Source organism: Lutjanus erythropterus, chromosome 14, assembly GCF_056507025.1.
Source record: "Lutjanus erythropterus isolate fLutEry1 chromosome 14, fLutEry1.hap2, whole genome shotgun sequence".
NCBI classification, from domain to species: Eukaryota; Metazoa; Chordata; class Actinopteri; order Lutjaniformes; family Lutjanidae; genus Lutjanus; species Lutjanus erythropterus.
In genome coordinates this window covers 6,105,747-6,119,526 of record NC_139330.1, presented here as the reverse complement: position 1 = coordinate 6,119,526, position 13,780 = coordinate 6,105,747, and the positions used below count along the sequence as shown (strand labels likewise).

The window sequence follows — 13,780 nt, the reverse complement described above, 5'->3', positions numbered from 1 at the left end:
CACCTTGAGGTCCATTTAGTAGCTGTTCTGCACCTTTTGATCATATCGCATTATGTTAATCACCAGGAGTTTGTCATTTTTTCATCTGCATTAAAGCTTGATTAATTAATTATTAATTGACTACTAAATTAATCAGCAGCTATGCTTATAAACAATTAATCATTTTGAGTCATTTTCTAAAAAAACCCAAAAAGTTCTCTGTGACAGTTGACTCAATATTTTTGGGTTGTTGACAAAACAAGACATTTGAGGATGTCACCTTGGCCTTTGGGAAACATTTCTCATAATTTTCTGATGTTTTCGGAACCAAACTACTAATCAATGCAGTAGAAGATAATCAACAAATAATCGATAATGAAAATAGTGGTTAGATGCAGCCCTAATGTGCAATTAATTGATTAAAGCTGAAAATAAGCAGCACATTAATCAATGATGAAAATAATGTTGAAGCACTAATCTTTATTTTCATGTGTACTGAGCAAACTCCATTTGCATGAGGATCATATGAGGTGAAGAAAAGCTCCCGAACAGCGGCGGTGAGGTGAGACACTTTTGTTTCCTAGATCAAGAATGAACTTTGAAGCTCTAAAGTGTCACAGCTTTTTAACATATTTCATTCCATATAGATTTTATACTTACATTTTTTCCATTTTAAAGACAACTGAATGGCTAAAAATCTCATTTGTCTGGTTAGACAAAGAAACCTGCTGTGAGCTTTTTTTTTTTTTAAATAACGTGTAATATAACTTCTTAAAGGAGTTATTATAACCAGCATCGACCACAAAGAAACGTGTCATAAAATAAAGACCCGGGAAATAAAGCACTGAATAACATTTATTGCACACGTGTAAGGCAGGTGCCATTAATCAGTGTAAATAAAAGATGCTGCAAAGAAAAGTGTAAAATATAACCTCTGATACCTGGTAACCACATACACACTGGATCATCCTCCACAACAAGAGCATAACCGCTCCTGTTCCTATTGGAGGTGACACTGATGTCAACATCCAGGACTGCAATATATCTGTTTTTACACACACGAGGTTTCAATTGCTTTTTTATTAAAAGGCAACAGTCAGTGTTGGGATATTTTTTTTTTTTTTGCAAAATAGCTAATCATGTGGTAAACCAAGACTGAGGTAGATATATTTAACGAAAGAAAGACTTTCAAAAACACACAATGAGTCACTCAGCACGACATGAGTTTACAAAGGAGCAGAGAGGAGCTACAGTGAGAGCAGCAGGCAGACATTTTTAATCCGAGGGACCATGCTGAGAGGCTGATCCATATTCCCCCTCATTACAAGCTTATTTACAAGATTAGATTATATGTGGCAACAGGATCAACTTTCATTACTGTAAAAATAATGAAATATGTGGATGTATAAAACTGATGTTATTGTTTAAAGTGAATTTTGGCTTTCTTAAGATGTATAACAGCATTCCATTTGAAGGATGCTTCAACCTACAACACATCTGACATTTTCCACTTAAAATAAATGGATTTTAACTTGGAGGGATGTAAAATGGCTGGCAGCAAATTGCTAGTGAAGTGGGCTGTGACATCAGCAGCCATTTTGTGTCCTCCCTAGTTATCATACTGTTTAGCTAAATTGAAGTCACAAACCGGTGCACATTAATATCAATTCAAGCGAAATTCAATATACGCAGAGAGTTGCTCTCATCAGTACAACAAAAAGTTCAGATCACATTAGTTTGCTGATGCTGTCTCATTTGAATTTGGTCAAGGTCGGTGTTATTGTCTCCGAGGGGAACCCATTAAACCAAATATGAAAATTAGTGGGATGAAAGGACAGAAGCCAATAGCGGGAGGGGATTTTATGTAGCCTATAACCCAAAGAAAGATTGTTTTTCATCCACATTACAAGAAATGAGACAATAAATACATGTCCAGCAGGGGGCTCTTTTAACTCACAAATGGAGTCAGTTGCACACGTTTGATTCAATACCCCTCTAAAATTAGACCCACTCACACTGATAAAAATTTAGCAGAGATAAAACCAAGTCTGCATGCTGAGAAAAAAATATAGAAAAAAAATATTCTGTGCAGCTTCAAAGTAAGATGTGAGTTATAATTCACATGTGTAAGAGAAGCATGATGATGTGAGACATAAAGTAAAAGGGGGAAAAAAGTGTCAACCAGATCTTAAAGGATGAAATAAAGATGATAAAACCGAGTTCTTAATGTCACAAAATTTCAGATACACCCACAGAACTTTTCAAACATTAATAACAGCAGGACACTTAAAAGTAAAATTAAAGCCTTTGAGTCAAACTCTCATTAAACAGTGCTCAAAGTGAAAGTTAGAGGAAAGTAATATATGCTACAGGCTAATTATCGTTTTCTGGTACATTAATGCTCAGTGTTTAGCTTGATTATGAAGTTTAGGTTACTTCTTGGATGAACAAATTGTCCATTTCCTTAAAAAGCAAGCAGGGAATTTATTTAAATCCAAAGGTTGAATGCTGGAAACTTTTGTCTGCAAACTTTCAGAGTGATTAAGATTTTCATCCCTCCAATTGTCTCTAAATGAGTTATATCATATGGCCTGTTTAGCTAAAGTTGACTCAAAACTTTCTGAAATTAGTTGAGAACATTAAAACCTGTTATAGCAAATAAATATATCACAACTCCAGTCTTAAGACACCCAATGAACCTGACGATACATGGTGACACACAGTGCTGATCAGCGAGTGAAAAACCAGGATGTAGACCATGATGATGTTAAAACAAACAAACAGAAAGTTCAAGTACATTTATGAGTTTATGTCGCACCAGAATAAAAAGTCTGACATTGTAGTGTAGTAGTCCGATTTCCTTTGAGTGGCTGAAAATCAAAAATATACAAATAAACCAGAGGAATCATCATACACAACACTATGTAAACAATAATGTTAATAATCATCTCAGACACACACAAAATTCAACATTTGCAGAAATGGATAATAGATAAAAAGAAGTGAGAACCTTAAAGGGATAGTTCGGATCTTTGAAGTGGGGTTGCATGAGCTATTCATCCATAGTCAGTTTATGTTGTGTGCTGTTGTGTGTTTATGTGACTTCTGTGTTTTAAAGGGTTAGTTCAGATTCACTGCCGTCACACAATAACATAAAAAAACTAGAAAAGTAATTGTGGCAGCAACTCTCTAAAACTAAAAGTACAAGTAAAAGGTAAAATTACACTTTTTGCCAGTGGAGTCTGGTACTTCAGAGAGAGCGATATTTGGCAGATTGTGAACCAACAGTGGTTTCCTGTCGAAAAAGGTTGTCTGACAGCAAGGTAAAGCACTGAAAATATTCTATGTATTACTTACACATTTCAGCACTAACTGTTTTAGGTAAAACACAAGATAAATGCTTCATACAACCCCACTCAAAAAAAAAAAAATCAAAAAACTATCCCATTACTGTGTCATTCTTATGAAATTATAATGTCAGGTCCCATCAAAAGCCCCATTTAACAGGAAAAAACACACTCATTCAAATTATTGACATATTGAGGTCATGTCACACTCAATAAACATAATCAACATTTAAAGTACATTCTTTTCATGTGGAAACATCTGCATGTGAAACATCCATGTGTCCTCAACTGTATGATTGTAGGCTTTTGTATGACAAAAGGTATGGCAAACATCACTGGTGGGCGCTCAGTGCCCACACATAACCTACAGAACATGGGAAGACATCTTTATCAATGATTATACTGCAGAATCTTTAAAAATATGATTATCATGCACAATGCAAGTGTGTCATGAGTGATAATCTCATAAAACAAAAAAACTCTCAGTAATCCAGAAATGTCTTAATCCATTACTGAATCCCCGTGCTACATTTACTACAGTTATTAGTACCATCTTTTAAATACATTCTTGAAGAACACCCTCAAAAATAAATAATTTTGTCATATCAGACACATCTGCTGCACTTTGGTTGCATAAGGAGTTTCAAAAATCTGTTATTTTTCACACCCACACATGAAACAAATATATTCATTCAGCTAATTCTCTTTCTCTTTCTGTCACTCTCTCTCTCTCTCTCTCTCTCTCACACACACACACACACACACACACACACACACACACACACACACACACACACACACACACAAGTATGAGATGTACCTTCTGTCAGCACATTGGCTTATCTGTAGAAGAACAGAAGAGTGAATAGATATGCCCATTAAGGAGGCAAACAAATAATTAAGACCATGTTATCAGACAGGACTGAACTTGATGAAACAAAATCATTTCATGGTCTTGAAAAACATAATGAGAGTTGACAAGGAATGCATTACATCACAGTAGGGGATGTGAAAACAGGAAATAACTTAAAAGTACACCATTGCGAAATAAAACCGCATTCAAAACAAACCCGACAACAAAAACAATCCTGACTGCATCCAAATGTTATTGTAAAGTGAAAAAAAAGAGGTCAGTTGTGAGTCTGTCTGACAAAGCAGAGCTGAGGAAGCTGTCAGATGCAGCGAGGACGTCCCAGCTCCTGCTCTGAGCTCAGAGCTGGACGCCTGTCCTCGAACCGGACTGAACCGCTCTGCTGGGCTCATTGGGATGGAAAGAGGCAGTCGCTGGGGTCACACCTCCCAGGAGGTCCACGGGGTCCCGGAGAGCCAGGAGGGCCCTGAGAAGTGATCCCAGGAGGGCCTTGACAGAAAATTAGACATTATTAATTCCTGCGTCAGGCTGTACTTTATCATTGTTCAGTAGAGCTTTCAATTAGTGATAAAATTCAAAGCTGTGGTTTGGCACACGTTCCCTTGAACAAACACTCACTGACTATGCAGATTCACAATTCAGGGTCAGAAGCCGTGGGTGTGAACGGCTGCTGCAGCTCTAGTTTTCTTGGTTAATATGGTAACATAAAAAAGTGTGAAGTACCAGTACCAACATAGTAATATTGATTTATTGTTTTTAGAACCTTGTATGTATATTTGTATATGTATGTTGTCTTTTACGGCTGCAGAATGAATGATAAACCCAAGACAAATCCCCCCCCATGTGGGATAATACAGTTAATCCTGAATCTTAAAAAGCCCACAATACACTCCCCAGAAATCTTTCTACTTTACTGCTACTAGCAACTAGACTGAAAAAAAGGTTCATATATGGGACAATAATAGCTCACTGCAGAAATATCAGTTTAGACCTTCTTCACGGCAGACATATTGATATTAAATAGTAGGGTAAACACAAGTGTTTATATCTATTAAGGTCCTTTATGTTAGATGCAGACATCAAAGAAACACTCGTTACTCTGACAACATCACTGAAATTTCCATTCCTATTGTGAATTTGTTGGCCGATAAGTAACAAGAAACTGTAATATAGAAATATTAATATAGTTTGTTCACCAGACAGCACTGACTTTTACTGTGAAATCTCACGCTTAGTTCCTTAGTCGTAATCAAAAAACAAAAATCTAAAAGATGCCTATCAAGATTGTTTGTTAAGTTATACAAATTTTATTAAAAAATACTATTAACCAGTGTATCATTATTGGATTTTTTTGATCTCCCAAATATCCCAGTATCAGGCTATTTCTAAAAAAAAAAATCATTAAGTATTTCAAAAAGCACAAATGACTGCACTCGGGCTGGGCAATAATGAAATGTCATTTGTTCATCGTATCAAATCAGTTCGTAATAATATTGTATGGTTTAAGAGTTCAAGCTATTTAGTTGATTAATCAGGCTGCAGCACTCATCACTGCACATTGTACACTCTGGTTTGATGGTCTTCACTTGCTACTGGCAGGCTGCAACACTGGTATATATTAATGTACAAAGCCTTGTTAGGCAGATTACCCATGTAAATATGATATATGTTTGTATTCGTACATAATACCCACAACATTAGATACAATAACAGGCTTGAAAGTGCCACTTGTATTAATTGAGTTGAGAAAAAGGCATTTATCTTATTGTGGCCCCTGGTCTTGGACTGACCTGCAGGCTGGACTCGATCTACACTCTCTCATCTCTTTAACCAGTTTTAAGCAAAAGCTGACTGAAGTTTTTATTACAAAATGCTCCTGGTATAATATGTAATTAATGTAATTCTCTGCACGCATTTGATCTCTTCTGTGATGGTTGGTCATTAGTCTTTTATATTGTACTATTTGTCATATCCCGTCTTGTATCTTTTATTATATGTAATCGACGTGCACTCAACGTGTAACTTTGCTCTTCTTGGCCAGGTCATCGCTGAGATTTTACCTCAACTGGTTTTTAACTGGTTAAATAAAGGTTAAATTAAAAAAATAAATAAAAAAATCAACAACTATCTTGAGAATTGATTTGTTGTCTTTCTGTGTTTTTCATAATTTCACAGCTGTTACAAATGATTCTTGAGAAACAAGTTCATTGTTGAGTCTCATTCCCAGGTAATTTTGTCTGTATTTTATGACCTGCGACTCAGCAATCAACTTTCTCTTGAATAAAGTTTGGACTATTGGTCGTCACCTTGAGCTCTGAGAACTGTATATATATAGAATAGTCCTGCTCTATATCCTCCTTAACATTATTATTTCCCCTTAACATGGCTTAACTTCAATAGCAACCTATTATGTGTTTCACTTTCACACCAACAAGCACATTTGACAGTGTTTCTTTTTTCTCAAAAGCTGGCTATCTCATTTACAATTAATGAAGTCTTTAATTTCACTGTAATGAGAATGAAGGACAGAGAAAATACATTTCCTCATTCCCGAATATGGTGAGGTCATCAGTATCTCATGTTACTTAGCAACAGCTTGCTCAAGTGGCAAAGCAGTCCACACTGCCTCCTTGTCTCTCATTTATTGTCAATAACACATAAACAACCACCAGTGATAACATTTTCTTTGTAACATATCTCTATTAGCCTATAAAGGAAAAATCTCCACTGCAGCAGTCGGACCACAGGAGTCCATAACATCAGTCAGAACAGTCACAGCTCAAGGGAGCCCTGCCTCTTCTACAGTTCATACCAAAGGAATCACGAGTACTGCTGTGTCCTTTTCCTCCCTCTGAAAACACAACTTGCCCTTTTCATCACTGCCACATCCATCTCCTGCTTAACTGCTCACACACAAACCCTCCACAGTACTGAGGTGTTTTGTACTATCAATACAAGAACAAGGCTGTACAAAGGAGCAATCATACCTAACATTTTTTTTACACAACTGGTCAAATCTGTGTGTTCAGGGGTAAGTATAGGTGGTTACTTACTAGCGCCTGACCAATAATGGATTGGCAGAATATAATATACAGAATATATAATACATATTAACACACATTTTTGCAATGATCCCTTAAAAATAAATGGTTAGTACCTGTGACAAAGACATATAATGGAGAGTATTTGCAGTTCAGCAAAAAATGTTATTGTCCAAAATGATATCAGGGCACTGAAACAGACCTGTATTTATTTCTTGATTTAATCATAAATAACTATAAATAAAAAACACAAATATAGCAAACATATATGTATATATTAAACCTGAATTGAGAAAAATGATAACATGTAAATAAAATGCTGCCTAACAATTAAAAACTATCTGCATTATGTCCTGTTCCTGCTAATTATCTACAGCCAGAGGTGGATGATGACTAATTATAAACCACTAATATAAAAGATATTAATCTGAAATGTACTTTTACTTTTGGTAGCTTAAGTATATTTTAATGCAAATACTTCTGTAATTTTTGAATGAAAGAGTATTTTTACACTGTGGTGTTACTACTTGCACTTAAGTATAAGATCAGAGTACTTCTTACTTCACTGACTATACAGCACAAGACTAATGCCCTACAGGTGAGCATGACTTAGCAACAGGACCATCAGGCGTCTGTCAGGGTACAAAGAATTGAGGGCAAAGACAACAAATGGACACTGTGGTCGCTCTCACATTAATTATTAGTAGCTTTCATTCACTGAGATGTTCCCAGCCTTTTTTCCAGTTGTGCTGTGTCCTTGTGAGACCCAACAACACTAAACAGGATGGCTTTCAGCTCCTGATAGTAAAACTGATAAAATGCAGCTGTGAGAATCTCCTGTGTGTGACTCACACGTCTCTGTGAACCTGCAGCTTGTCCAAAGGGAACCTGTTCTATGTAGAACTCAAGGGGTACAAACTGTCCCTCATTAATTTATGATGGCAAAATGAGGCAGATTTTGTTAGGTAGGATCCTCTTCTGTTGTACAGGGACTTGTAAATCCATAGTTAGCGCACAGGGATAACCAATGCAGAGTCCCAGCACATTCATAACACTTTCCAAGACGAGAATACAGCTGAAGTCTAACCCCACCAGTTGTGCTGAAGGTGCTTTCTATCACTGTGGTCCCCTAGCGATGGAGTCTTTCAACAGCTGTGATTTGTCCTTTCCAAAGGAGCTACAGCCGAGTTCCCTCTGCCCAACACATGCATTATGCACATATATACATAGAAGGAGTGACTTTAGGTTCAGAGATAAACTCCGACTATCACAGGCTGGATGTCAGCGAGGTAATCCCACTGTTCATCGCTCCATCAGGGTGTGGGGAGTAATTTTTTAGTTCACAGAAGCAGGGGACAAGCTGACATCTTGGGTTGTGCGCGATGAAACTTTTGTTCAGGACAGCACCAAGCTGGGCTTTTTACTTTGCAGAAGTCATTGCTCCATCACTGCGGCATTTTGTCCTCTACTGGGGTCCCATTTATGTCACAGCAGCGCCTGAGTTTTAGAAAACATAACGCCATCTGGGAGCTGAGTTTATCTCCAACATGCTGGGATACCAAATGAAGGCTGAAATAGAATTTAAGGTTTGAGAATCCCAGTTCTGTGATATAATAGTGAGATACACTAGACTTCCCTCCTTTCAGAGGACAGCTAAGAAAACTTGATGAACAGTTGTAGATGTGGAGGAGGCAGGGCAACGCCTGTTCATTTTGTGAAAAATGTGGTATAACTGAGGCATGAGCAGCTCGACTGCCAAAAGTGCACTTATACTGTATACAGGCACAAATACTTCCTTATGATTATTGAAAGGGTAAGTGGTAGTAAAAATACCTTTGTATATTTTGAGTTCTGTCAAAATTCAAGGCTTAGAGTTAGGATTTCAAACAGCATTAATGAATTTTTGGCCACTGAGGCAGAACAACAGAACAAGCGCATATACTGTATGTTAACACAAGATTGACAAGATTATTATACGTATGTGTATATAATGGTAGATACAGAGCAACACTAGCATTCATTTGGAGTTGTGTTTCCACTTGATAAATGTAAGTCCAATAATCAGTCTTCATTTAGCTCTGTTTTGGTCTCCAAAACTGTCCTAACTACTAAACCATCCCCTTGTGGGGGTTTAGCATCATTGCAGCAGTGGCATGAACGACCAAAGGAAAAATAAGGAGGGAAACTAAGATGAATGAATAACAAGAGTTTGCTGATGTTATTGGGCTGATTTATGTCACAAATATTAAACTTGGATCTTTTTTTATTTTTTACTTCCCCCATCATTGTTTATGATTGATTAAAAAAAGTGTAGCAATTTTAATCCTGTGTCAATCTGCCTTGTTTGTAAAGTAAACATTTTAACATAATTACCAACAAAGTTTCACCAACCACAGAAGTCATGTGATTAGTTTCTTGTGATTTGGGGTTGTATTTTCTTTTTGTTTTCTCTTGTTTTGTTTCTTTCCTGGTGGAGAATTACAGTGGCTGTGCTGGAAATCATAAATGAAAGTTCTGACAGCGTTTTGAGTGCAAATTCAGGAGGCTAATCTCAGTACGCAACAGGGTGAATCACTCGCAGAAAGAGAAAACTGAAATCCGAAAGACAAAATCACAAAAGATGATGAGATGGATGATATGCATGATAGCATGTGGTCAGGAACATTTTTCTATTTTTCAGCAGGCTTGATATGAGACAACCTTGATGTGATATTGGGGGATATCATTGATAAATGTGAGTAAAATACAGACTTCACTAATCCTGTGAATATACCACACAAAGCACAGATGTTGGAAAATAAAGTGACATCCACACCAAGGACTATAACTATGATAATACTGTTATGAAAACCATCCTAACTCGAGTTGATGGCAGTCAACACCACAACTAAAAAGCTGCAGTCCAGTATCCACCATCCACTTGAGTTAGAACAATTGTTAAAACACTATTTTTATGGCTACAGTTATAGTTTTTGGTGTGGATGGCCCATAATTTCAAATCAAACGAGGTCCACAGGTAATACTATTCCCTTGTGTAAATGGAGTTTCTATCTACTGTTTGGAGCTGAGAGGGTAGGGTATAATGGGTTTATCACAACTTATTCACTAAAAATGGTTGACTGCTGTGGCAGGAAACAATGTTGATAAAAGTGCTGAGAATGAACCAGAACAGAACAGTGATGATCCAGCCCATAAAACCAACAGAATGAGCTTAAGAGCTGAGGGGCACAGCATAGTTGGGTGGTAAGTGGATTTGACACAACAAATGACCCTTTTCTCTTTACATACAGCCATTTGATCCATTGTTAATAAGAAATATTGATAAACTCTTACCTGGTGGCCCCATCTCTCCTGGATCTCCTGGTAACCCCAGACCAAGCTGGCCTCGTTCTCCTTTCTGACCCCTGTACCCTGAGGACAGACACAACACTACGGCTGAGTACAAATACTGCAAAGATGGAGTACAACTATGTATTGTCATGTTCATGGAGTATGTAGTACAGTTAGTACAATTAGTATTACAAATGCCATAACATGAGGCCTTCATATCTGTCCAGGGAGTGGGACCCATACAGATTAGCTTCTTGATGATGTATCATCAACATGTCAGACACTGACGGCCGATGTTGAGACAGGCTAGTCTGGATTCCCAGTTTCAGTCCCAAACATTTTAATAATACAACTATTTACTGATGTCCTGTCAAAATAGAAATCATCAAACAAGCCATCTGTGCGTTAGTGTTCGAAGAAGGAGGCGTGGGCTCATAGAGCTTTCTGTCAACAACAGGGCCACAAGCACAAATCTTTGAAGATTTCAAAACAGAGCAAAGAGGCTTTTTTCACTTGGAGGTCAGATATGTGGGTCACTAAAGGCAGTCAGAGAGCGGAAAGATAGGCCTTATCAAAGGTGGACTCATTCAATAGAAAACAAACTGATGCAACGGATGCAGAAAACAATCATGTCTGTTCGTGACAGCTAGACTCAGAGATGTAATTCACTGAGAAAACATAAACATGATCATAAAATGAAATGAAAGCCAGTGCCTTTTTCTGTTTTGGCCAGAGAAAAAAAAGATTATCTCTTTGCCAGTCTTTTCTATGATGGCGATTGGCTGCTGCATGACTACCTCTGAGATAAAAAAACAAAACAAAAAAAACAAAACAAAACAAAAAAAACAAAAACAAGCAGTGGTGAACACAAGGACATGCTTACTCTGTCAAAAACTGCTGTTGAGTAAAAGAAAATCAAAGCATTTGCACTAATCTTCAAGTCAGGCCAGCAAGTACGTTGCTTAACACAACATGCACACAAAGGCTTTCTCACTCCATGCAGAGCCGGTAAGTCTTTACAGTTTAAAACAGCAGCATACCAAGTAAGAATCTGAGGTGCTGTGAAAATATTTCCCCATGAGGCACTTAAAGTAATGGAGTCTCAGGACCAGCGGTTGCATGGAGTGCATCAGAAACATTGACAGGAGTATCAAGCATTGCACCGCCTGGCCCAAAGGGGAAACGCTTCAACGCTTGCATGTCAGAGAAAATCTCAGAAAAAAGGCTTATGAATGCTCCAAAACTGAGTCTCAAAGAGAGAGGGGCTATCCACACATTGCCGCAATAATGAGACTTCTTTCAACACTCACAGAGCCTGGGGCATTCATTCAGGGAGGAGACGTTCCATGGAGAAAAGAGCACTGTACCTTAAGCAAAAAAATACTGAATAGCACACAGGGCAATAAGCTTGGGTGGCACGTTGGATTGGTGCACTTTGATAAATCGAAAATGCAATCGTGCGTCTGTACTTGGTTGGAAACAAATTGTTTCTAGGGGCACTAATGGACAAAATACGTTAATAAAAAATAACATTGCCACAGAGTGGTTTTTCATGCTTGATTGATAGGATTGTAGTCCAGCACCTGTTGTACACGGTTGTAAACAGTATTAACAGCAACATCTATTCATTCATGCTATGCTTTACAGAGGAAAAAAAACACCTTTCTTTGAGCAGATGCTCCATCAACGACCAATTACTGAGAGATATTTACTGATATTTCCATATTGTACAGCACAAAGCAGAGCACCTGTGAAACACAGTTTACAGCCTTTGACACTTTGTTTCAGTCAGTATTAATATATATACACAATGCAGTGAAATACAAAATTAGAAATGAATGTTAAAACAAAAAAATTAGAATCTATGAAATATGCACTTAAACATCATGACTTACATCAGTGAGTATTTTCATTACGATCTCAAAATCAAAGGATGAATAGAATGATAAATGTGCACTCAATTACAACAAAGGAAGGGAAAAAAAACAAAAAAGAAAGAAAGAAGAAATGATGCGCTTCAGCATGCGTCCTTATGGGTATTCTATAACAGCTTGAGACTTTCACCCATGTGAAATCAAACCATGAGAAAAAAAAAAGACTGCAAATTCAACAGAGGGGCTATTTTTCTCCATAAACAATTCATTTTGGCGTATTGGAGAAGGAGTCAAATTGGATATTCCAGAGGAGCACAGTCTCCAGCAGAGGATGACGAGAAATAATGAGGAAATATTACCCCAAACTCTCTCCCCAGCTGAGTGGAGGCACGAGTCAACAAAGAAAAAATTAAGAAGTTGTTGAATTTTTGATTTATCAAGGGAAATAACTTTCCTCTTTATTTTCAATAAATATTTATTGCAAAGCTGCATTAAGAATAATCTATAAAACACTCTTTCAAAGCATAAAAAAATAAAACAAGCTTCACAAAGTCCAAGACACGTGTAATGCAAATGGCATTAACACAGCACAAATATTTATAGACGAATAGTTGCCTACTTTAACTATATTATTCATGAATGAAAGCAGCATTTTATATTATAGCAGTGGGTTAAAGTGTAAATGGTCTTGAATAATGTGAGGTAGATACAAAGCTTAAAGAGAAAGGCCAATGCAGTGATGCTTTGATTTGCACCAACATGTAACACACTCCTCCTCTTCAAAAGTTAAGATACCGTAGTTCTGCTGCAGACACAATACAAATCTAAGCAAGTCTGAGGTATAAAGCCTGACCAGCAAACCATTAGTGTTGTACGAGCAGTCAGGAAGTTGTATCAGTTTGATAAAGAACGTCCACCTTCTTTCCTGACTATGCTCCTTTTGTACTTTAGAAGCTTTCTTTCCTGGAGTGAGGTATCAATACTGGGGCTCTTTCCTGTCCACATTGATAAGACTTTCTCTTATTCACAGCCAATTCTTCCGTTTGTCTTCATATTTCCCAGAGAGCCGCTGTGCACCACACTCCTGGCCTTTCCTCTGCTTCCCGCCCCTCAGTCTGCATTGATATATGGGTTTAAGCAAGAGAAAAATACCCATGAATCCCTGCAAAATACAACCTACACTGGTGCCCCCGCCCCAGTCCAGCCAATCTCAAATTGTTTCATCCCAGCTCTTTACTTTAAATGCTGCCTCCTTTGAATAAACATGTGCAGTACAGCATATAATTGGTATTTTGAACACTAATATGCATATATGGCATGGCTTTGCACATAGATTAC

At 37.4% G+C, this 13,780-nt stretch overlaps 1 protein-coding gene and 1 long non-coding RNA gene across 2 annotated transcripts in view; both read right to left on the bottom strand.

The window, feature by feature from the left end:
• Positions 1–3,608: 3,608 nt before the first annotated feature.
• On the bottom strand, positions 3,609–13,494 carry LOC146315110 (uncharacterized). Its single transcript, XR_014771830.1, has 3 exons — positions 13,360–13,494; positions 10,572–10,649; positions 3,609–4,686 (listed from the first exon to the last, which is right to left on the bottom strand). It is a non-coding gene; the product is annotated as an uncharacterized LOC146315110 (long non-coding RNA).
• Positions 12,248–13,780, bottom strand: part of LOC146315109 (uncharacterized) — a 120,416-nt gene continuing 118,883 nt past the window's right edge. Inside the window, exon 53 of the mRNA XM_084735340.1 lies at positions 12,248–13,557. Coding sequence (XP_084591466.1) covers positions 13,553–13,557 — 5 coding nt within the window. The 3' untranslated portion in view covers positions 12,248–13,552. The remainder of the gene's footprint in view (positions 13,558–13,780) is intronic.